The 25,850-nt window shown below is 40.5% G+C and overlaps 1 protein-coding gene across 2 annotated transcripts in view; it reads left to right on the top strand.

Annotated features, from left to right (window-relative positions):
• cerk (ceramide kinase) overlaps nucleotides 1-18,465 on the top strand; it is a 30,362-nt gene extending 11,897 nt beyond the window's left edge. For both annotated transcript variants that reach the window (XM_017494526.2, XM_017494525.2), the window contains exons 5-13: nucleotides 319-385; nucleotides 2,268-2,413; nucleotides 5,281-5,355; nucleotides 7,197-7,349; nucleotides 7,474-7,579; nucleotides 7,771-7,841; nucleotides 10,953-11,158; nucleotides 13,967-14,190; nucleotides 16,410-18,465. In XM_017494526.2, the coding sequence (XP_017350015.1) occupies nucleotides 319-385; nucleotides 2,268-2,413; nucleotides 5,281-5,355; nucleotides 7,197-7,349; nucleotides 7,474-7,579; nucleotides 7,771-7,841; nucleotides 10,953-11,158; nucleotides 13,967-14,190; nucleotides 16,410-16,497 (1,136 nt within the window). In that variant the 3' untranslated portion in view covers nucleotides 16,498-18,465. The remainder of the gene's footprint in view (nucleotides 1-318; nucleotides 386-2,267; nucleotides 2,414-5,280; nucleotides 5,356-7,196; nucleotides 7,350-7,473; nucleotides 7,580-7,770; nucleotides 7,842-10,952; nucleotides 11,159-13,966; nucleotides 14,191-16,409) is intronic.
• Nucleotides 18,466-25,850: the final 7,385 nt, after the last annotated feature.

Here is a 25,850-nt window from a genome sequence, read left to right as displayed (position 1 = left end):
AACAGAATGATTAGAGAAGCCAAGCTAGCTTTAATAAGCTCTCTAGTCACCTAGTCACCATCACCACAAGAGGCTTTCTGTGAGTCATCTGTTTTTAGGACACATGTATTTTACAATCTCCTGCCAGTCCTGACTAAGTCTTGTACTGAAGTGTAGTCGAGATTTGTTTGTTTGTTTGTTGCAGCAGCTTTGACTTATCACTTGATGTAGCTGGATTAATTGGTACCCATCAAAACCACTTGCAGATAAAGTCAGTATCATTGCTGCCATTGCTCCTCACTGCTCACAGTTACCATAACTTTGCATTTGTTTCCATAGTTACAGAGCGGGCGAATCATGCCAGGGACCACTTGAAAACGGAGGCTGATTTAAAGAAATACGACGGGTGAGTTGCAGTTAGCCGAGAGCGCTGTGGGTATGTGGCAGCTCTTAATTTGCCCAGTGAGGAATGTGCCCTTCCACAGTAAAGACTAGATTATCATTTCAGTGCACATCAGTCTGCTGGCACTGCAGCATGGTTTGGCACCAGTGAGAACCTGCTACGGAGTAAAACGAGCTTTGATGACCTCAATATGCAGCATTCATCAAAACGGGACCAGAAGCCAAGTGACTCTGAGTGGAATTGCTGTTTCTGGATCAGGAAATTATTTCAGCACTTCAGAAAATAGCACTCATTTAGCCTGGTCAAGGCTCGAAATTGCGACCGTTTTGGTCACATATGCTCCTGGAAGTTAATGTGTGTGACCTTAAAATATATTTGGGAGCGTTTGTGCGAATGCAAGTAATTGCTGTGGTGCGACGTGTTGTCATGTCTTTACAAAACGTTCGCTAATTATTACACAGTATATGCCTGCTGTGAGCTGATACAGTGACGGGTCCACCATCCGCTACAGTGGCTGGCAGCCAATCAGAACTTTGACTGGTAGTGTATATACTACAATTATATACACACACTACCGGTCAGAAGTTTGAAGACACTCGAATGAAATGTTTCTCACGATCTTAAAAATCTTTGGATCTGAGGGTGTATGATTAAATGTGTGAAATCGGTGTCGTAGACAAAAATATAATCGTGCCGACGTTCTTTCATTAGAAAACTAACATTTTATTCACAAAATTGAAATATTCCAAAAAGCAGCCAATAAGTGTCCAGCATCGGTGTGAACTCCTTTAATACTGCTTATAAAGCATCTCAGGGAAATTCCTTAAGAAATCGGTTGAGAAAAAGCCAAGAAGACATTTCTGGAAATTCTAGGCAAAAAGGGCGTCTACTTTGAAGATGCTAAAATATGGAATTATTTTAATTAGTTTTTGATTATTATTTTTTTATCACAACATAATTCCCATAGTTCCATTTGTGTTACTCCAGAGTTTTGATGACTTTATTATAAATATTATAAAATGTAGAAGAACAAAAAAATGTGTGTGTGTGTGTGTTTCGAGCCCTGCTGGTTCTACTTCCAAGAAATGTAACCTTTGTCCCTCATGTTGACGCTAGTAGAGGATGCCCATGTTATTGTACTCTACCATCATCACCTTTGACTCTTGAATTCTTAATTGTGTTTGCTCAGAAGGTGTTGATTTCTGTGGTAACATCTAACACGACTTGTATGGTGGACTCTCCAAATGTGTGTAAACACGGATATGATGAGGAGACCATGTTTATTTCACATGTATTCTCCAGTGTCATTGTTTTGTAACAGTCTCAGTTTTCCTAAATGAGAGAGTCTTGAGAGCAGAAACAGGAATTCAGTTTCTTTCTTTTTTTTATACTTTTTTTTGGTGGACATTTCCCAATTATAAACTATATAAATAGATAGAGTATGATGTGGCATTCTTTAATAAGTACATTGTTTGGGCATTGGTAAATCGCTGTGGTATATGAGTAGGAAATCACTTTGGGTCTGCATCATACTTCTATGTTGCTGATTAATTTCCTATAACAGTTGTTATAGGAACAGTTATGTCATATTTAATTCTTTGCTTAAGCATCAGCGAAATTTAAAAAATAAAACGTTGAAATGAGCTGCTGGCAAATTTCACTTTATGTGCTTATGGTCTCATAATCTCTTGAATAAACGAACATAAATATATCTACATAACAAATAACATCCAAGCAGTACATGAAACTAAGCCAGGAAACAAGAGTTTTCTCTCTGTAGCCAAGAAAAGTTAGACTGCTGTTTTATCCTGTGGGTGTAAGTTTTATTTTTGTTTTTTGGCCACATGTTCTGCATGTTAACTCATCAGTGTCGTTTAATCGGCAGGGTGGTTTGTGTTGGAGGAGACGGCATGTTCAGCGAAATCATACACGGCCTCATCTCCCGTACGCAGTGCGACTCCGGCGTGGACCAGGACTGTTCAGACGAGCCTCTGATTCCTTGCAGCCTTCGTATCGGCATCATTCCTGCAGGTGAGTGCTCCAAGAGCAAAGAAAGGTGTCTGGTGAAAAGGGCTTCTTTATTTTTCTTGTTTTTCCTGTTACCCCACTACATGGAGGCTTCTTTTAATAGCCTACCCTGGAGGCATGAAGTATGTATTTGACTTGGCTACGTTCTACATCATCATAAATTCCACAGCTGTGACGTGCATTACCTGGAGAACAGAAACAGATGATTATGGTATGCTGGTTTGCCAAAGAGCAGGCCTTTATCTAGCCACTACACACTAAGCCATATCTTAGTTCAAATGCAGGGGGATTCAATGCACTTCGTCTTGCTGTAGTGGAAAAAGACAGAGAGGTGCTTGTTTGTTTCCATTGTTGCTTTGCCATATTTTTGCTGAGGGCCCATTAGTGTTGATAACACTGTTTTAATGAGGATTAATGAAATGGCCTTGGAGCTGTGGAGTGCTGTTCTCCAGAGTGTGGAAATGTACACAGCTTCAAATCATATTTTAAGATAAAGTTAGCAGTAGTCTCGCTTTATCAGTGTGCATAGAAGAATCTGTCCTGCTACAATCTGTTCTTCAGGTGCAAGAGTTTAAATGAACTGTATGCATGTTCTGTACTAATGGAAGGGTGTTGGTGCTGCCTCACAACTCCGTGGTCCCGGGTTTGATCCTGAACTTAGGTTTCTGTCTGTGTGGCGTTTCACATGGGTTTGCTCTGTCCTACCCTCTTTCTTCTTTCCATAAAATGCGTCACTAGGTGTAGTGGTGTGGCTAAATTGCCCCTAGATGTGAATGAGTGTGTGAACACTCAAATTACGCCATCGTGGAGTGGCCGGTCCAGCGTGTTGAGTGCGCGAGGCTCATTCCGTTTGCACGCCATTTTTTTGTAACTTGCTGCGCGGCGCCAGATCCGGAAACGGGTGACTTCAAGGCGACTCTTGCCGAAGGGTCCGATTGTACAAGCATGTCTCATCCATCCATGTGGGAACATGGACATAGCCAGATGGCACAAAATTCATGGAAAGGGTTTTTAAAAAATAGTGATTTTGGTTTGCTTTGTACATAATGCTGACAGTATAAAGCCAAAGCTGAAAGTCTTTTCTTTTTTTTTTTTTTGGAGGTGCCCCATGTTTACATTCATCAGCATCTTCACAAATAAACACAGTCACTACACTACACCATCATACACAGTAATTACACCTCATTCTTTTGTCTTTATACATAGAGCCGTTTAGACTGCTGGGTGAACATAATCACCTGATTGTGTAAATGTGAGATGACATTTGCAGGAAGCTCCTAGTTTTTGCTTATGTCTACAGTAATTGCTAACATTTACAAAATGAGCCTACAATAAACAGTAAGTCTGTTTAATGAAAGCAGAGGTCTATGTTTAATAATCTCAATGAAATGAATTTTTAAAAAATCGCGGTTCGATTTAGTTTTACACATGTTCTCATATTTAGAGCTGTATTTTGTTGTAATGTGACAAGTGATGATCTCAAGGTTTACTGGGTTTTATTGGGTGTGGTTTTTAGTGAAGTGTACTGAAGACAAACATCGTCAACAACAAACACAACAATTCCTCCTCAGCATTCAGCAACTCTACGCTCGATGCCTTGTTTGTAAGCCTTTCTAAGGTTGTTTCGACATACTTCTCCTTCTCTCAGCTACTTCCTGTTGGTTTATAGGACGATTACTCCGAGTCGCCGCCTTTCGTTTGAAAGAATATTACAACGCCGAGCGCGTCAAGTATAAACGCCTCGTCCATTTGGGGAGGTGCACCCTCAGTCGATGGAGGCTCACAGTGCGGAGCCAGGCAGAAGTATAAACAAGGCTTACGCTGCAATTGACTGGAGTGACATCCTGTGTTTTTATTCCTGCCTCACACCCAGTGTTCCCACCTCAACCCTGGATGAAGCAGTTTCTGAAGATGAATGAATGAATGATTTAAACTGCTAATGGAAGAAAATAAATATAACGAGATGATTCTTCTTTCCTCACAGCTAGAGCTTGCTGTATTGATCGTTTTGGTTTGGTTCTGGCACACATGATGTCCCTACGCCAAAGAGTTTTCTTAAGCTCTTTCTTTCATTCATCTTTTTATTTTCCATGTACCTTTTGCTTCTTCACACATTTTTTATTTATTTTATTTTTTTCTTCGTTCATTCATCTTTAGCTCTGGCTTTATCAAGGTCAGAGTCACGGTGGATCCGGAACCTATCCGTGAAGCTGGAATACCCCCTGGATAGGATGCCAGTCTATCACAGCCCCTGCACACTTTCCTTCTTTCTTTTTTTTTTTTTCTCCCTTTTGCTCTCTTCATTCTTCTTACCTTTTTTCACTTCTCTTCTCGCCCTCGCTCTTTCTTTCTTGATTGTTGAAAGAACCAGCCCGGTTGTATTCCAGACGGAGCGAGCTCTGTGCTTACCGCTGCTCTCACTGGGTTTTATATTAGCAATTTGAGACAGAAGAATTTCATTTACTAAGCAGAGTGAGAGAAGAGGGATGAAGCCTGAAATCTCATCTCTGTAAAAAGCAGTGCCTCGCTGCTAATAGTATTCTCCGCCATGCCTCTGCGAGTCAGCTAAATTGTTCTCAGCACAAAGAAGAGACAAAGTTTAGTTTTGTGTTTTTTTTTTTTTTTTGTTTTGTTTTTTTGCTTACACAGAAGCGTGAACCGAAAAACCTCAGGCATATCTAATATTTGGCTAACATTTTTTTTCAGATTGCTAGGTTGATTGTCCCAGCGTCTAAATTGTGCAGGGAGAAGGTGTGAGAGGGACAGAGAAAGCGAGAGATTTGATTTTCATATTTTTACATTCAGGGAAATGGAGATTTAGATTTGTTTTGTGGCAAAGGCCTGACCTGTGAAATATGTTTGTGAAACAGGTTCGACTGACTGCATATGCTACGCGACGGTCGGCTCTAACGACCCCGTGACCTCGGCTCTGCACATCGTCGTGGGTGAGTGTGCACTTCTAAATAAACTGTCATACAACCGGTAATACAAGTGCATCGCTTACATTTTTCTTCTAAAGGATATTTCCTCCAAAAGTCTGTCATTGCTGAGGGAGGGTGAGACAGAGATGTAGCCTACTGAACTGGATTAAGCTACATACCATGCATGTATATCCGTACCTAATATAACTGCAGGGTGGAGTTGTTAGATGTTGTCATACATGCCAGCAGCAAATGCTTGAAGACAGCAGTGTTAAAATGGTTTTATGGTGCGTCATCGTAGTGCGAGTGCAGACAATCTTAGATCTGTACTAGAATTAACATAGTAAAATCTTCTAGAAACCTTTTATATTAACTGGTACCGGTGCAGACAAAAGGAAGTTACTATTCTTTCATTCTTGATGCCATAATTTGTGGAAATTATTTCCTTAAAAAAAGATTTCTTCTGTTTTTGTGTATATCGCATACTAAATTGTTTCAGAAATTAAAACAAAGACAACCTGAGTAAACACAAAGTACAGTTTTTAAATGAATGTTATTTACTGAAGCAAAAAAGTTACCCAATACCAACTGGGCCTCTGTGAAAATTTATTTGCCCCCAGGTAGTTACTAATTCCCCAAATCTATGAAACTGCATTGATAATGGGGTTCAGCTGGACTAGACACAAGCAGACCTGATTACTGCAAACCCTGTTCAATCACATCAACACTTAAATAGAACTTTTTCAACAGCATGAAGTTGGTTAAAAGGTCTTACGCAGTAACACACTATGCCAAAGTTGAAAGAAATTCCAGAAATGATGAGGAAGAAGGTGATTGAAATACGTCAGTCTGGGAAGGGTTACAAAGCTATTTCAAAGGCTCTGGGACTCCAAAGAACCACAGTGAGAGTCATTATCTCCAAATGGAAAACTCAACACAGTAGTGAACCTTCCCAGAAGTGGCTGACCTTCCAAAATTAATTCAAGAGCACATAAACTACTCATCCAGTAAGTCAGAACAGAGCCAAGGACACCCTCAAAGGACCTACAGTCCTCTCTTGCATCAATAAAGGTCACTGTTCATGACTCCACTATCAGAAAGACACGGGGCACAAATGGAATCCATGGAAAACCACTGCTAACCCAGAAGAACATTAAGACTCATCTGAATTTTGCCAAAACACAATTTGATGATCCTCAAACCTTTTGGGAGAATGTTCTCTGGACTGATGAGTTGAAAGTGGAACTGTTTTGAAGACAGGAGTCCCGTTACATCTGGCATAAACCAAACACGGAATTTTACAAAAAGAACATCATACCTACGGTCAAGCATGGTGGTGGAAGTGTGATGGTGTGGGGATGCTTTGCTGCTTCAGGGCCTGGGCGACTTGCAATAATTGAGGGAAACATGAATTCTGATCTCTATCAGAAAATCCTAAAGGAGAACGTCTGGTCTACAGTCTGTAAGTTGAAACTCAAGCGCAGCTGGATTATGCAGCAAGACAATGATCCAAACATAGGAGTAAATCCTAGTCCTAGAAGTAAATGAAAGACTGGTGTCCAGTTATTGAAAGCATTTGGTTGCTGTTATTGCTGCTAAAGGTGGCACAAAAACATTTTAAATTTAAGGGGGCAGTTAGTTTTTCACATTGGTGATAGGCGTTGGTGAATTAATTTTTTTTTTTGCTTCAATTAAAAAAAAAAACTGTTGTGTTTACTCAGATTGCCTTTGTTTTACGTTGTTTCGTATGAAGATCTGAAACTATTTATTATGGGATATACACAAAAACAGAAGAAGGCAGAATGGGGTAAATACTTTTTCACAGCACTGTTTGTCTTAAACCACTATACCCTTCCTATTTCCAGGAGATTCCCAGCCAATGGACGTCTGCTCCATCCACCATAACAAAACCTTTCTCCGCTACTCCGTCTCGCTGCTTGGTTACGGTTTCTATGGCGACGTACTGACCGACAGCGAGAGGAAGCGTTGGATGGGCCCGGCTCGCTACGACATCTCAGGTCAGCATGACCTCCATAATAACAGACTGAAAGAGAGTGTAGAAAAAAAGCGGAAGTTACTCTTATCGCCGTCATTCTTTCAATTGCTGTCATTTTCAATGGGAACCCTGTTGGTTTGTGGCAGGTGTTAAAACGTTTCTGTCACATCGCTACTATGAAGGGACGATCTCTTTCCTTCCTGCCGATGAGAATGTAGGAACTCCGCGTGACAAGCTGCAGTGCCGATCTGGGTGAGATTTGCCATGTTCCTCAGCTAATGCTTTTAATAATTGTCATTCTATCAAATTCCGATGAATTTGAACACACATCAAACACACATCTCTGTGTTTGCTTAACAGTAACAGATGCACTCAAATGATCTTGGTGTTGATTGCTGTGTCTGATACTAGGCTTAATGGGTCATGACTTGTTCTTTTGTTAGGTGTGATATCTGCAGGCTGCCTTCAGCAGACAAGCAGGTTTCCAAAGATGAGGAAAGTGTCTCGGATACCGGTGAGAATCCATGCCCTATAAATAGATTTTGATTGACACTTGATTACTGCTCGGACACTTCCAGCACATAAAAATACAAGCTGATGAGCATAAGGTTGCGATGTGACTAACATTTATGGTCTATCACTACGGCAGGTACGTGCTATTCAAGCAGACATTCTACAGCACTAGGCATAATTACAGGCTCGATGTAGTGTTCATCACTTTGGCTCAGGCACAAATAATATGAGTAAGACAGACGTAGTTGTGACTTAAGCATGATTCATAAGTATGTGGACACCTAGCCATCTCAGCCATATATGGTTGCAATCCGTTGCCACAAAGTTGGACGCGTGGATCTAGAATGCCTCTGTATGCTGTAGCATTAAGATTTCACTTCACTGGAACTAAGAGGCCCAAACCTGTTCCAGCATGACAACACCCCTGTGCAGAAAGTGAGCTCCATTTAAAATATGGTGTGCCAAGGTTTGTGTGGAAGAACTCTGGCCTTCACAGAGCCCTGACTTCAACCCCACTGAACGCATTTTGGGATGATTGTACCCAAGACCTTCTCACCCAGCATCAGTGCCTGACCTCACTAATGCTCTTGTGGCTGAATGAACACAAATCCTCACAGCCACGCTATCTACACTAAAATCTAGCGGAAAGCCTTCTCAGAAGAGTGGCGTGGAGTGGGGACTACATCTGGAATGGGTTGTTCAAAAAATCCATTGGTCAGATGTCCACATACTTTTGGCTATAACGTGCAGTTTTACCCTGCTCAAACCTGAAGAAAAAACTCGAACTGAGGGAAAAACTCAAAGGACAGCACCGGGCCTTGTTTATTAAGCCGAATAGAAAGTCATTTATTTTTGTTTTATATATATTTATTTTACTCCAGTTTGTTTTGGAATAATATCCATATCCTACCACAACTCCTGAGTTTGTGTCCGTTTATGTATAAGGAGCCTCACTAATGTGAACCGGCGGCTCAGTGGCTAGCACGTTTGCCTTGTACCTCTATGATTGTCGGTCCGAGTCCCGCCCCGTGCGTGCAGAGCTTGCATGTTCTCCCTGTGCTTTGGGGGTTTTCTCTGGGTACTCTGATTTCCTCCCCCAGTCCAAAGTCATGTATTGTAGGCTGATTGGCCACTTCTGGGAAGGTTCACTACTGTGCCAAGTTTTACCATTTAGGGATAATGGCTCTCACTGTGGTCCTTTTGGAGTCCCAGAGCCTTTGAAATAGCTTTGTAACCCTTCCCAGACTGATGTATTTCAATCACCTTCTTCCTCATCATTTCTGGAAATTCTTTCATCTTTGACATAGTGTGTTACTGGATAAGACCGTTTAACCAACTTTACAACTTCAGGTGTGATTGTACATCAACTTTATGGCTAATTGGCATTTATCAACATGCACACAAATATAAAGAAAATCAGCATTACTGATCGATAAATGAGGCCCAATGTTCTCTTACAGTCGATCACAAGTTCCATCTAGAAGTTAACATTAAGAGCCTAATAATGAAAAAAAAAAAAGCTGTGATTATTCCCACACATCCGCCTACAGTGGGTGAACAAATATATTCTCCACTCATGATATGCAGCCCTCCCATCTGTCCCTGCACTGATTATACACACACAGACTTCTCGTGGATTATTATCTGTCTTAGCTCTGAACAGCAGGCACCTTTATTACAGTGTGGTCCGTCTGTTGACCGTGACTCGCTGATAAGTGATGTTTACAGAGACATGTGCAGAGACCTCCAGGTCTGTAATTGCTATTTGGACATGGTTAGACTTGGTAGCGAAAGCAATTCAAAGGGAGAAGGGAGGCAGAGGCATGTGTGTAACGGAGTTAAGTGTACTTAATCAGTAATCTTGCATCACAGCCATACATGGCAAGTGCTTTCTGTTCTACTGTTTCCTTATGAGCTTCAGATAAACATGCCATTGAAAACTAGTAAATGAATATAAATATGCAAAAGGACAAAGGAGACCATTGGCTTAAGTGTCTAATCAGTAATTTTCTATTAAAAAGTTTAGCCTTTTCCCAGCTCTTCAGCCCTGCTAACACAGGAAGACCTCTTGTTTCTGTTCCTTTTAGGACTCTTAGACCAGATTATGTGATTTATGACTGCATATCACACAGCAGTGTCTGACATTTCCTGCATGGTCAGATACAGTAAACACAATTGACATTACGTGCTAGATTCATCTCAAAGGTGTTTGGGTCCATGACCCCAGATTTAAAGGGATACACCAGCATTTTTAAAGGTCCTTGACCGCCATAGCTATAAATGCCTTACCTTGGTTGACTGTTGAAAATGCCGATGACATTAGAACAAACCTAGACGCTGGTGAGACACAGTATTAGTATGCAAACTTTTTTTTTTTTAATGTGATTTATATAAATCTCAACTAGCTGTACACAGGTATTCGAGTACTGAAATCAGTATTCAGATATGCACTATGCCCAAGTCCAAGAGATGTTCATCAGGACTATAAATCTTCCAGGACAAATGAGAGATTATATATTTCTAATTATATCCAGTACATCTCCATTAAAAGACGTCAAGTCTTTCATATGTACAATTGACGTTAAGTACTAGATTAATCTCAGAGATGTTTGGGTCTATGACATCAGATTTAAAGGGCTAAAAAATTTTAACCTAACCTCAATCCACATGTATGTGTAAGTACCATTGACCTGGTTCCCTATACTGAGAAATGATGAAAATAACCTTGACTCATTTATAATGGAAGTCTAAGGGCAGTTGGTGAATTGCCTTGATGGATGTTTAAAGTACATGATATTGTAACATGAATTCAAAACTACAACCGTCACACTGAACAAAGGGCCTAATAAAATAAACAAGGGAAAACATCTTGCCAAAGCTTTTCTTGTGTAGTTTTATCCAGCATTCAAACATTGGCGCAATACTGTAAATGCAATTACGGTTATTTCCTCATCACTAAAGCTTTTGTGTTCTTCATGTGGAACAACACTTAAGTGTTGAGTACAGACTTCTTCCCACTGAAAAAGTACTCCCATCTCTCCATTATAATTGAGATTCAAATAACTATAAAGTGCAAAGTTGCATGACAATAGCTGTCTGTTTTACATTACAGAGACAAAAGGAGTGTGGAAGGTCATCAGGGGAAAGTTTTTGGCCATCAATGCTGCATGTATGAGCTGTGCTTGTCCTCGCAGCCCCAAAGGCCTGTCTCCCTCTGCACACCTGGCCGATGGCACAGCTGACCTCATCCTGGTGCGCAAGTGCTCACGATTTGACTTCCTGCGCCACCTGCTGCGACACACCAACAAAGACGACCAGGTACATGCTGTAACACACTGGCATTATGGCCATCGGGATGTTTTCTAGGAGAATAATAGTTGTGGAAACAGAAACCCTGCTTTACGTTTCGCCACCATCACACTACCCTGTCGCTGATTATTTTCCTATAACAGCATGCCTCGTTATGATTTATTTCTTACTTGGCTTTAGCTTGACTTTATCTAAGCTTGCTACTGTTACATTCAGCGGCGCCGAAAAATGATCACAATTAAAATACATTTCATTATCCTGCCCTATTATGGGACACTAGATTTAGGTTTTACTGTCCAAGCACTAATGCCAAATTCAGTGCTCCAAAAAACATCTGTTTTGCAGTTTCTATTGCTCTCACATTAAATCCAGAAATTGTGTATCTCGCTGCCAGGGAGCAGTTAAGGTTCAGAAAGCCTCTAATATGACTAGATGAATGCTCAGAGGTTTTTCATTAGATTTATGAGCCATAAAACCAACAAGGCAGAAAGATTAGATTTATCTCAAAGGTAATTGAGGGAAACTTTCCAGCCCCTGCCTTGTCTAGTTGCTCCTCCTGGTTCTTTTTTATTTATTTATTTTGCATGGCTGTGTCTTGAGAGTTGCTTCATGGGTGACTCACCCTACCTACAGCAAAATTTGGTTAGATGGACACAGCTGTTTGTTAGCGAGGGTTCACTTCAGTTCAGTCTGGTTATATTTTCCATGTTTCTCAGACGTCTCGGCCATATTTGTCAGAAGCCCACATGCTCATTAATAATGTTTCAATCAAGTCAACCAGTTCAGGTTCACAGCCCTGTGATTTGTTACACTCACTGAACCGTAGTTCTGGCACTTATAATAAAACACCTTTTTCTGTGAATAATTTATTACACATAGTGGGTTGATCATTATTACTGCGTCTTGGCTAAAAACTTGATTGAGCAGGAATCTGTGTCAGTGCCTTATTAGTTAAAAATCTGTTTTAGACTAGGTTTTCATATTATCTGCTTGGCAGAAAGACAAAAATATCCACAGATCCCATCTTCTACTTTTAGTTGCCTAATGTAAAACCTTTTTCTAAACATTTTGACCAAAAGACCAAAGCACTTGATGTGGGGGAAATGGCTTGAAACAAATGCATGTAAATTTTTATAACATATACAGTTATAATTATAAAAATTTACGTGCATTTGTTTCAAGCCATTTTCACCACATCAAGTATAAATATATATAAAATATGTATTTAATTTCATAGTCATTTATATTTATGTATGGTTTTTATTTATCTATGTATTTATTTATATATATATATATATATATATATATATATATATATGAGAGAGAGCACTATAACTATAAATACATATAATATATGTACTGTGTGTGTATATATAATGTGTATATATTATATATGTAATACATATATGTATTTATAGTTATAGCTCTCTCTATGTGTGTATATGTATTTATATTTTACAGTTATATGTATTATATTTAGTTATTTATATATGTAAAACTATAAAATATGTATTTATAGTGATATAAATACACTATATATTATGTATGTGTGTGTGTGTGTGTGTGTGTGTGTGTACCAGATTTCTAGTTTTAAAATTGTCTTAAGATTCATTTCCTGAAACAGATATGACGTGATTATTTTGACTGAATTTTGAATGATATTCTGTTTAGCGCACAGACACATTTATTGAAACTGTTTAGTACATTATGTTCCACTCTGTGTGGTGTTATTTCAGTATGAAGATGGGATTAAGATCACAGATTTGTGTGTTAATCCTTGGTTACTTGTGTAATGTAACATATAGCCTAATGTTAATAATAAGGAAACATTACTTTGGGTAGCAAAAAAATTTATAAAATATCATGTAAAACATTAAAGTGTAGCATAAATAATTTTCTTCTTCTGTGGCTATGAATGCATAATCCAGAGTTACCACTAGTGTTCTATTTGTAGCAGTAAAAATAAGGTTAATATTTTTTTTTTTAATGCAATTTCTAAAGGAACTTGACAGTAATGGCTATCAATGCTGTACTTTGGTTGATTGTTGAAAATGCTGATGACATGGGTCCAAACCAGACATTAGAACAAACCCAGACACTGGCAAGAAACAGTATTAGTATGTAAAGCTTTTTAAGTGATGATCTAAATATCAATTAGCTGTATACATGGTATTCGAGTATTGAAATCAGTATTCAGATATCCAGCATGGCCAAGTCCACATGAATTCAGTTAGAGAAAAGAAAAAGAGAAGCCATGATTGGTAACAGTCTGGTGTGGTGAAAAACAGTGTTTGTGAGTGAGACAAACAACAGGTGATAATTCTAATTACATCCAGTACAACTCCCATTAAAAATCCATGTACACAAATCAGGTAGTATTTTAAACCTGCTCACGTGGCAGATTTACGCTGGCTGCTGCTCTTGTGTTGAGGATTTATTTGTATTTCCATTCATTGGTTTAGTAAACTGTATACAAATATCTGTATTGACCTTCAGATAATTATAACAAAGAAATCCCTGACAGTTTTTCTGTTCAGTGCAGTGGAAAAATTATCCTTGTTTACACCACACTAATAGTGTTTTTTTGTTTGTTTGGTTTTTTTTTCTACACAAGGCAAAAAGGCACAACCATGATAATATTTTAAGATGCTACTAAATGTAGTTATTGTACAGTATTTCTTCCATAAATGTGAAGTTGGCAGGTTCTAATGGGACCAGAAAGGAAATAGTCACCCCACCCCCCTCTATAAAAGCTCTCAAATACATCAGAGCAGAGAGGATGGTTTGTAAATCAGCATCTGCTTGTGTGTGTTGTAGTTTGACCACCCGTTTGTGGAGGTGTACCGAGTGCGACAGTTCCGCTTCACGCCCAGGTACGAGGACACCGACTCTGAGCTGGACCTTAGGGAGACCGAGGGCTCTGGTCGTAAACGCTTCTTCAGCCAGATATGCAGAGAGCATCCGGCATGCAGCTGCAGCCTGGCGCACAGTAGCTGGAATTGTGACGGAGAAATCCTGCCTCATGCTGCCATTCAAGTCAGGTACATGAGTCTCAAGGCATTACGTTGAGTATTACAAGTTAGCGCTACTTATGTAAGCAGTGCAGCAGTGTACATATTCACCTTTTGAAGAACGTACATTCTGGGCCATAGGTTTATAGGTGTTATAAAATTATCGCCACTGTTTCAGCACATTTATATTTTGTCCCCGACATCAGCTAGGCTACAGTCAGTAATTGAATTCCTACAAAGTGTACCTATCTGTAGATGTGACTGATGATAAACGGGCAAATAAATGTAGGCACAAGGTAAGTGTACGTAATAAACTGCTACTTCAGTGTCAAATTTGACCAATTCAGAAAGGGGGCGTTTTCTCTGAGCGTTGAAATCCCAATTACCTCAGTGCATCGTTGTAGCTCTTGATAAGTAAATCACTTTGAGCCGAGACGAACCACTTCCACTGGAATATTACAAGCGCAATTCGTTTGAGAGATAAACTGCATGGTCGTTGCACTGTAAAATTTTTTTTTTTTTTTAAATCTATTTCTATAACAGAAAGCAAGTGGAACAGCACTCGATTATCACAGGAAAATCTTTATGTAGCATGATGGCTTTCCTGAATGCAACATTTATTTCACACTCCATTTGTCCCATCAGTGATGCATAGCTGTCTAATGTCCTGTAGTTTAATGGCCTTTCCACTGTTAAAAGCTTACTGCCTTTTAATTAAAATTTAGGCCCATTCATTTATTGACTTTTCCTCCTCACTAGTTGTTCTTCGAACGATTCAGCAAATGAACTGTAGAGATGAACAATGCGCTGTAAGACAGTGAGCAATAGCGAGGAGTAAGTAATTAAATAATTAGTCTGAATCTAAAATATATATGTTAGTTACATTTTAGTGTGCGGTACTGCATGCGTAAATAAAGTCAGGACCGAAACTGACAGCAATAATTCAGAAATCCCTAATACAAGAACAACTGTGTGTGGTTTAATAAATGAATATTTGGCATTACATTTTCATCTAATAAACATGCACAACATAAATGGGAAAATCTCTACCGGGAATTGATGTATACAGTATTTAAAAACTGTAGGTGGCAGGTTGGCAATAAAGCTTGCCTTAATAGCAATTGGGGAAGTGCAGAGCCAGTCCACTGCCCAGATTTATTGTTTAGCTGTTAATGAAATATTTAAACGAGCAATTCCGAAAAGTGAAGTAAAGCAAGGTAGGACAAATTATGCACCTTAAGAATACTAAAAGGTCATGTGCAGCATTGCAGGATGTTGGAGCATCAGTTAGCAAGTGCACAAGGACAGCTGCAGGTTAAACACTAATGAAGAATGAGTACAGGATGAGTAGGGTTTCATTCTAATGCAAGTGGGATATTATGTACTTTAATAATAATCATAAACAGAGGTGCTAACCTGTGCGGTTTTGTACGCAAATAAAATTCTCAGTATGGAAAAGCCAGTTCATTGAAATAGAAAACAACTGGGACTGTGGTCTCTCTTAGTTGGGAAAATATGGAGGTGCTGCTAATTGGCAGCCATAATGGACTTTTTTTCTTGCTATGTATGTATTTATTTATTTATTGTACTGTCGCTTGGTGCACATTGGGGAAAGGTCATCCCTTAAATAAAAAGACAGAAATCACACCCAGCAGAAACAACATCCTGTTAACCCATGTCATCTACGCTTCTACAGCTGCAGAGCAGACATGTTATTAAATTTGTAACAGTTATATAAAGTCAGCTAACAAACTCTGCAGATTTCAAGTAAATTACAGTTTAGCCAATACCTGTTTTATCACTCATGCTTTTAGCCTGGAATTGTCCTGTCCAATAGCATGCAGTACTGTTTTCTTTGTGTGAATCAAAGAGAACTACAAGCTTGAATGTGTTAGATCTGTGCAGTCTTAGAATTTATAAGATTACTATACAAATGTCTGATTTTGCACCGTCATGGTATTTGTGATTCTGAAATATAATAATAAATATTCCGTTTGAGTTCGTATTGTGGGAACTGTGACCATCTGCTGGTGACATAATGACTTGTAAACAGCAATGACCACATTGCAGGAGTTCAGGCACATCATGGTTATATTTGCCTCATTACATAAGTGAACTTTAAGACCTCAATCTTACCAGTGTTCACTCCCCCCTCATCCATTCATTCACTTTTGTCCATATGTTTAAATGCTCTCTTTATCCAAAGTGACGTTTGACAGATGTTTCTCTCTCCATCTCTGTCTTTCCAGAGTGCACTGCCAGTTGATCAAGCTGTTTGCAAGAGGAATTGAAGAGCAGTCCGTCTTTGAGGAACCGTATGCTTTCAGTGCAATATAGAGCTGCCTGTCACTGGAAAGGGAAAAAAATCGAACTTGCCGAACCATGAAGAATCCCAAACTTTTAGGTCACATTTGGGTTAACGAGATGCTGTTACAAGTTCCAGTGCATGTTAATTTATAGTGTTTGCAGGAAGTGACATCATTAGTTTGCTAGTGTGCACCACGGTTGAGTAGATAGCATCTAGCTGTCTATTTATAGATCACTGAAATTGCAACAGCAAAAGCTCAGATGGGTTAAACCTGCATCCCCACAGTATTGCTATGTTTTAACAGATTCCTTCTTTTAGAGTGACTATGTTGCTAATTATTTCTTTTACCCCACCCAACATGTTCTAAGGTTAACTGTTCAGCATGACTTCTGTCTTTCTTCCTCTATTGTCAAGCTGGTCTTGATGTTTTGGACAGCAGTATCCCCAAGTTTAAACCTAACGCTCAAGTATTTTCTTTAAAGGGAGTGAAGTACCCAACATTATCCTGCAGTAGTTTCTGTCATTAAATGTAATGTATTTAGTTACTTCAATTATTTCCCGGAAATTGTATTACAGCTATTGTTGTAATATTTAGCTGTTATGTCCAGCAGCTGAAATGTGTGTGTGTGTGTGTGTGTGTGTGTGTGTGTGTGTGTGTGTGTGTGTGTGTGTGTGTGTGTGTATGTGTATATACACATACATATGTGTATGTATGTATGTATGTATGTATGTATGTATAATGTGATATATTAAGTGTTTTGTAGCAGTCTAGCACTGAGTGTACCCCGTATCAGTCTGTAGCAATCAATCTGTTAGTGATATAATACTCTGGACATTATACTGAGGTAAATTTCTTCTTAGGAACTTAAATCCCACGCCAAAAACCAAGCATCACCTGAGATATTTAACCTCTTGTGTCATTAGTGTGTGGTCAGTTTTGTTTCTGGAGCCTCAGTTGAATGCATTGTGAGCTCTTGAGTAAATGTAGTTGATCACCTGCTCTAGCTTTGTCTGCAGCATAATTCTCCTGGGTGTCAACCCATTTAGGATCTCTACCCTTTATTGCTTATGTGCTTCTTTTGCTCAGATTTCTTATTTCTCTCTGTCTTGTTTCTGTAAAATAGCCATAGGGCATCATGTTCTGTGGCCTTCTGCTGAAGGTTTAACGTGCATACTCCAAGGTTTTGTTGTTATCAGGGACTTTGAGCAATCTGTGATTTAATGAAATTGCCTCTTCGCTGTAGTGCGTCTGTTGTTTGAATGTTTGAGAAGCTGAGGTGATGCTGTGCTTGAGTTCAGAGGAGGTGCTCCGTCAGCTTCCTAATGCTGAAGGAAGGTCCTGTAAATCATTCATCTCAACCCCACCCCTTGTGCAATTCAAGTAAAGAGGAGCTGCTGTAGTGTATGATAACACTAGCAGTCAGTGCCAGGCCATGAACTGTCCTCAGTGTGTGTACAAACAGCAGCCATCTGACAGCTGTTGTGTTTGGCAGCCCGGTTCATGGCCAATCAAACACATGCCCATATGCATCAACCGCTGTGTCAACAAACCTCCTATTCGAGCGCACGGACAGCCCTGAGATCAGACTTCATCTGCACAAAAATCATAATTCAAAATCCTCTTCAGCCCCCTCGTAAATCTCACTGCCATCTATGCTTGCTCTGGCTTTCATTACTGCGGCTGTCGCTAATTTATGGTCCAGGTCCAGTGCTGTCGGTTGTGACGAGCCTGTTTGCCATACATTACAGCATCATCAGCACCCATGACCCACACATGTATTGCCACTGCAACCTCAGTAGCGATCACTGTGAGCAAAGCATCCCTTCCCTTAGATATGCTGCCTAGATAATAAAGTCTCAGGTGTGACTGAAAAGAGGGATCTTCATCTCGCAGGCTTCGAGATGACACTTGGAATGATGTATGACCTGAAATGTACAAGTTGATGCGTGTTACCAGGGGGAAAAAAAAAAACAACTTAATAAAGTTCTTCAAAACATCTGTGGTATTGTGGTGAGTTAGATGCACAAGAGAAAAAACACAATTCAGTGTTTCTTCCATTTATCTGCTGAAAGCCTGTCAGTCTTGCTTAAAGTGCTGATGACCGCGGTCTCCTTGGGACTCGACAAAATTGATGGAATCAGAGATAGCAAGAGAAAAGTTACATTGAGTTGTACTGAGGTATAAGCTCTGGAGAATTTAAAAGAAATCCTGTTTCAAGGTTGACCAATGCAACTTCCTTTATAGCACTCACGCATCCAGGGTGATTTATCTCAGAGTAACAAGTAGTGGTTCAACCGTGGGTCAGCAGGGATGTTGGCGAGGAAGCCACAGGTTCGAACGTCCTTGTCATTTTCCCTTCTGAGCCGCTTCTGCGGTGACCTTCACCGAGGTGTTTTAACCTCAAGTAGCACTATCTCCATTACGGATAAGCCTTTTTAGAGGGATTGTTCAGGAAAAAAGTACAATAAATTATTTTATTTATTTATTTATTTAGTATTTTCAACCTTGGCTGTACATTCCTTCAAGAATAATTACTTGGTCTTAGGCCTTTTCTAATCATTCCCATCTGTCAAACTGTCATTTTATTTCTGGTGTCAGAAATGATTAAGAACTAAAAACAAGATAACAACTTGTATCCGTTGCTCTGTCTTCGTGATGTATTTATCTGGACCATCAGTTTTTAATCATTATAACACTGATTAGTAGATATAGCCCTAATGCGTCCTCATGCTTACTTGTTCAGTGTCATGTCTTGCTCCTTCATTTTGTGCACAAGTCATGGGGTAAGTCTCAGTTCTAGCCCATTTCACATCGAATGCTGTTATGAATGGGCAACTTGAAAGCAATCCATGTTTCCCTATTATCTTTAAGAGCCTTCAATAATGGTGAACGCTTGGCAAAGTCGGTTCTTCTGACAAATGTGATTTGCTGCAAAATGAACAAATGAAGCAACTCCAAACTTAATGGGTTTATTGCATAAAAATGTTGGTAGGGAACAAATATATTCTTCCCCTCACTCCCTTTCTACTCATGTGTTGCAATAAGGAAGATATTTTGCTCGGATTCTCTGCTTCGCTTACCATTTCTGTACAGCCCATACATTAGGCTTGCTATCTGGTCCCACATGGCAATTGAAGCCAGGTAATTTTCCCATCTGTCGTTGACCGAGTAAATTCCATCTCCTCCCTTCCCTGCTTGCGCATTGCCATGTCCTTATTGATTTATTCTGAGACCCGGGACTGTGGGTGGCATCCCGCCGAGGCCCACTTTCTCATTCTTGGACCCTTTTTCCAGAGATGTTATAGAGACAAAACCAACAAACAGCTGTCTGTGAGCACTCAAATAACTGGAGACGACTCATTGCAAGTGTGATTACAGTGGCGCCTTCGCTTCCACTTTTAAGTAGCTGTGCAGAAGCAGCTCGGCCGAGATTGAATGCTTTTGGCCTATCCTGGCCTCCAAAAGCCCACCTGAGCCTCGTCCAAGGCTTTTAACCCAGACATCACTCCAGCTGAGCTGCAGGAACAAGGTAGGCATTAAGAAAAGAGGAGTCCTCGTCTGTGCAGGTTTTAAACAGCATTATCTCTGCGGGTGGCTTTCACCTCTCAATTTCAGATTAAAATCGGTGAAAAGGGAACAATTTGTGAAAATTGTTCCATTATGGCTTGCACTTTGATTGGTGAGCTGACTGGTTTGAAATACAAGAGGTGATCTGGAAGTAAGGAGGTGTGGTGACTCACTGCAGACTCCATTATTGATTTAGTAAGTTTTCAAAGTTGTCATTAGAACAAGTTCACGCTGCACTGTCGCAACCAGGCTAGACTTTTACTGGTCTGGATACACAGGGGACTAACAAAAGTAACAGGAGAGAATAAAGATGCAGACCATAACTGTCAAGTGCTATTGATTGCAGTCAGCCTATTTTCTTCCCCTCTTGCCATACTTCTCTCTTCTGAACTTCTTCATGACTGTCCCAAAATCCTCCCAGTGAACAGTTTTAATCCTCCCAAAGTGACCATATCCATGCCCGCAATAACATTTTAGATATGAGGTGTAAAAGAATGTCACATCGTGTCAGGAAAGTCTTCAAGTAGACTGATGTTAATTTCCACACAGTCAGAATTTGTTTTACTCCACCCCGCCCCCACCCCTTCCTATGGGTATTCCGGTTTCTTCCCCCAGTAAAAAGACATGTTGTAGGCTGATTGGCATTTCCAAATTGTGTGTGTGTGTGAATGGGTGTGTGTGTGTGCGATTACCCTGCGATGGATTGCCCCCCTGTCTTGTGCCCTGAGATCCCTGGGGTAGGCTCCAGGCTCCCTGCGACCCTGTGTAGAATAAGCAGTGTGGGAAATAAATGGATGTATGGATTCCACCCTCACCCCTAATTTTCTTTCAATTTGGTCTCTTGCTAATTCTCACCTACTTACTATCTCCCCTGAGTGTAACATTTCACACAAATGTGAGGGGGAAGGCTGGAACGTCTTTCCTCCAAGACAAGTGAAGCCAACCACAAGACAATGTATTTCATGTTCATTTAGAAATGAACAATTAGCACTTTTTTTTGGTCTGTAAATGAGACAACCTGTTTACAAGGCCTTTAGTGTAACGGTGTACTTCCACGAGCAGTCTTACGATATGGGGTTCTAAAGGTTAGATGCTTTTTATATTTGTCATTATCCTAAACGTTTTTATACTGGGCACAATCAATCATCTCAGTCCATGCTTTATAGAAGTATATTACAAAGGACTATACGATCTGGAAAGGATCATTTGCATGCAGCCAAACAGAAGAAGATTCGCCTGAAATCATAGTACGTCTACCGCATCGATGGCAGTCGAACCTGAAAGATAACAGACTTCGATTTTATCCCAGCTTGCTTAATCTGAAACAGACAGAGATAAAAAGGACTATTACTTCTGCTGCTTCCAATTTGCATGGCGTGACAGAGCTGGACTTTGTTTCCCCCTCCAAGTTATTGCATCCCTAATGGTGCTTAAAGTAATTACACTTTGTAATGTTTCTCTTTCTCTCCCCTTTAGTAGGCCCTTCTGAGGCGCTCTTGCATCCAGTGCCCACGCTGCCGTTCTCTGCTAAATGATGCCATTAACCATATTGCATTTGCTAACACTCTGGCCACCCCAATGAGATTTGGTTCACAGCGAGTTTAATTGACTGAAAACAAGGTTGTGTTTAAAACGGTGTAGTTGGAATAAGTTTGCCAGCAGCACATGGTCTGTATGTTGCATGGGGTTTTTTCCCCCCGATGTTTTTATTCTAGATGGGAAGAGTCTGTCAGTTGAGAGAGACATTCACATTGGAAGTGCTTTTTTGTTTGGACGTTCATTCATCTTCAGTAACTGCTTTATTCTGACCAGGGTCAAGTGGACTTGGAGGTGGTAAAATACCATGGATGGGACACCAGTTACTCTCACGGTGTATACACGCACACTCACTCTCTCACACACTCATTCACACTTGGGGGCAATTAAGTGTGGCCATCCACCTACTGGCATGTTTTTGTGAGCGTGGAGAAACCCAGTATTAATGTGTGTCAGCTCATGCTCTCAGATTTGTGTCTGTGTTCCAGAACTTATTTTATGTGAATCGGGCACCTCTGCATCTTTTTAATAATAATAATTAAAATAAATAATTAAACAAATACAAATTAATTATTATTATTATTATTATTATTATTATTATTATTATTATTATTATCGTATTAATAAGAAACATTTAAATGAATGACCATACTTGATGCATCACCTCCCTTTCAAAAATTCAGGCTCATTTCCATCTTGACTAATTAGTAATCAGGGGGTACTCGCGTTATCAGTCATGCGCACTCATGGGAAAATTACTTAAAGGAGGAAGCAAAAGTACAGAAAGCCAGGGGGTATCAGTTCTGTTTCTGAAACCCTGTTCCATATGTGGGTTTTTTTGTTTTGTTTGTTTTGTTTTGTTTTGTTTTGTTTTTTAATTTATATTATTTCTAAAGGACACATAACTGTCACAGAAAAAAAAAAATAATAATAATATCATGACATTAAGAAAATGCAACTCGCATAACTTAGTTGTGGAATTATTTGGATAAGTATGCAAGCTATGAAAGGTGTTTGTTTTTTCCTCTTTTCCTTTTCCCATTAGTATCAGTACTTGTAAACGGCATAATCTACTTTTGTAAAACAGTGTTCTGAGTAAAATGTTGGTTGTGCAGTCCAGTGAATATTATGAAGCTGAAAACAGTAATTGTGCAGGTGACTCCTCCAGTCCTCCCCAGGCATCACTGAAATGTTGAGTTTGCAATCCTTCATCGTACTGTTTTTATCAAACCCATGCTTTTGGCCCTAGGTCTATGGTGGCATTCAGCACTACTGTATTATTTGAAGCACTGTTGTGTCTATATATTTCAGGACCTTTTTCTCCTTCCTGTTCACTTGCTGGATTGCTTCTACCTTGGAGTTCTGGTACCTCATGTTTTATAAATAAATCACTGGAGGATATCCTTGTGGAACTCGACACAGGCAGAAACCCCACACGTAGGACTGAACCAGGGATTCTGGAGCTGTGTGGCAGCACATACATACCTTATAAAGGACAATATGCAATAATAGGAAACCAACCGTTTCTACTACTAAAGGCTAATTAACATCTACAGGAATGGAAATGTCTGCACAAATGCCAAAGTATTTTACACCGAGTTACATCTAAGTGGGTACACATAACTTATACCTACACTCGTTGACCATGTCATTAGTATACATAGTAAGTGTACACTGCTTCTACAGCTGATACACTCACAGCAGAGCAACTAACTACCATGTTTCGAACATTTCGAAAGAAAATGGGCGGCTGTGGTTCAGGTGGTAGAGCGGGTCGTCCACTAATCGTAGGGTTGGCGGTTCGATTCCCGGCCCACGTGACTCCACATGCCGAAGTGTCCTTGGGCAAGACGCTGAACCCCAAGTTGCTCCCGATGGCAAGTTAGCGCCTTGCATGGCAGCTCTGCTACCATTGGTGTGTGAATGGGTGAATGAGAACCAGTGTAAAGAGCTTTGTAGAACTGCTAAAGTTAAAAAAGCGCTATATAAGTTCGGACCATTTACATGCGCTGAGAATGGTCCACCACCCAAATAATATCTGCTCAGTGGTGCTTCCTTTCATTTGAGCAACTCCTTTCGTTTGCTGACAAACTGCATCACAACAGACGGGCTACAGACAGAAATGTAAGATGTAAAAAGGTCAGTTATGTGTGGGTGTACCTGATAAAATTGCGAATGCGTCTACAAGCTGGCAGCTCTGTATTTCTATTAGTCGCAGTCAGTTGCATAACTGCATCTATTCCAATTACACCAAGAATTCGATGTATAAGCTGCTGACATCCTGCCATTTCTTTGACTTGGCTAATCTTTAACTTGGAGCTCTGCATTTTGTACTGTGAAGTTGCGATTACCCATCAGTCTCTTCTGCAGTGACACTCTTTTTCACACCTCTCTGCTCTGGCCGTCATCGTCGGGCGGTACAGGTCACTGCGCCAGAGAAAGAGCTCTGGGTAAACACGGCCCAACAAAGAGGAATGAATATTGTCCTTATCTGTTGGGGTTAAACCGACATGGCCCCGGGCAGACATCTTATCTCAGCAGCGAGACATGAAAAGAAAGGAGACACATTGCTGCAGGCCTCACACACAAAGCTGAGGCCCTGTCCCATTCCTCTTTACTGTGCAATGAACCAGCGCTGCCTGACTTTCCAAGAGATGGCATGGAGGAGAGAGGGGAAGGAGAAACCGGGGATGTGGGAGGGTGGCAGAAAACGAATGTGTCCCTGAATCTACCGTTCCGATCTGTTAAATCTGTCGGTGGTTAGGAGGGAGACTGTAAATTGGTCTTGCAGCTCCCCCACATGGTGTACTGCCTTTTCTTAACGCTCTGACCACTTTCTCTCGCTCGCTCTCGCTCTCCCTCGCTCTCGCTCTCCCTCTTCCTCCCCACCACTGTTATATATGCCTGGAGCCTTTCCATGCGCCAAATCCATTAAAACAAGCAAACAGTCATTCAAGTCTCCAAACACGACGCAGACCGAGGAGAGAGAATGTAACATTTGGTCTGACTGTCGGATGAAGCGTGAAGCCTTCATGCAGCCAGGATTCTGTTGCTTCTGTTCCTGTGGGGCGAGCGCTAATATTTTTACACATTTGCGTCAAGATGCAAAGCCTGCTGGCTACACACTCCCACTCCCACGTAAAATCTTCTCTGGAAAGGTTACCTCACTGTGAAATTGTCAGTTTATTTAATTTTTTTTTTTTTTTTCTTAAGGAGGAAATACAAACTTTCCAATGCCAAAATCCATTATCAGTTTAACAGATAGCGTTATCCAGTTATCGAACTTTTAATGTTATCCAGATCCACAGTGTCGCAGCCAGTAATAACCAAAGCCTGCTTATATATTTTCCATAGATTTACATTTATAACAGGAGCACGCTGGCTCCACTTTATAGTCCATTTCCCTCTAATTTATGCCGTGTGTCCGAGGTGGAGCGCTGGGCCAGTCAAGCCCAGGTGGAGCAGTAATGGCCACATTGATCATGGCAGTCCCTGATGGGATGGACCCACTTTAAGAGCGAATGAATGGACTCTATATGCTCCCTTACCCAATCAAAAATCCATCTCATCTGTCCCCTTTGCCCCCAACCAATCAAAAGTTCATCATCTTTGCTTCCTCATAGTAAGGACATACTGTCAAAAGAATATCTCCTCCATATCATTGATTTGCACTGCCTAATCTGTCCCATCACCTAGACCCAACCTCTGACAACGTTGCTTCCTCTAAAAGTTCCTCCAGTAGGCGAATGGAAGACTTGTTCCACTTTTGCACAACTATGCAAAAGTTATTGCCCCATCAGCCTCCGCACCAGAAATTACCCCATGCAGGAGAGAATCCTCAGTGCATAGTTCCATTAAAATCTCCTAAAATTTATGGAGCAAACAGCTGTGCCTTTCTCAATAAAAGCTCTGCAATAATTCACGACGTCGCTCGAGTGTTAAAAGCACAAACGTGTACGCGCGCACACCCGCGAACGCAAACACCTGACACATCTCGGAAGATCACAGCGGGGACATCTGATGATTTCCAGTTGCTGACAGCCGAATTCTCACATTTACTGGCTGTGAAGTCAAACACAGCCCAATGTCAGGATCCATCACTGGAAAGGTTGTGAGAGGTGTCAGGCAAACAAGACGAACACAATTTCCTGTTCTGTGTGTGCATGTGCGTTTGTGTGTATGTGTGAGAGTGGCTCAAACCACTAGGCAATCTGAGCTGCAGTGGACCCCAGAGAGGCCTGACAGCTGCCATTAACACAATCGTACATATGATTACAG

This window comes from Ictalurus punctatus, chromosome 19 (assembly GCF_001660625.3).
Source record: "Ictalurus punctatus breed USDA103 chromosome 19, Coco_2.0, whole genome shotgun sequence".
Classification (NCBI taxonomy): domain Eukaryota; kingdom Metazoa; phylum Chordata; class Actinopteri; order Siluriformes; family Ictaluridae; genus Ictalurus; species Ictalurus punctatus.
Note: the sequence above shows the minus strand (reverse complement) of the source record. Positions and strands in the feature narration are given on the sequence as shown.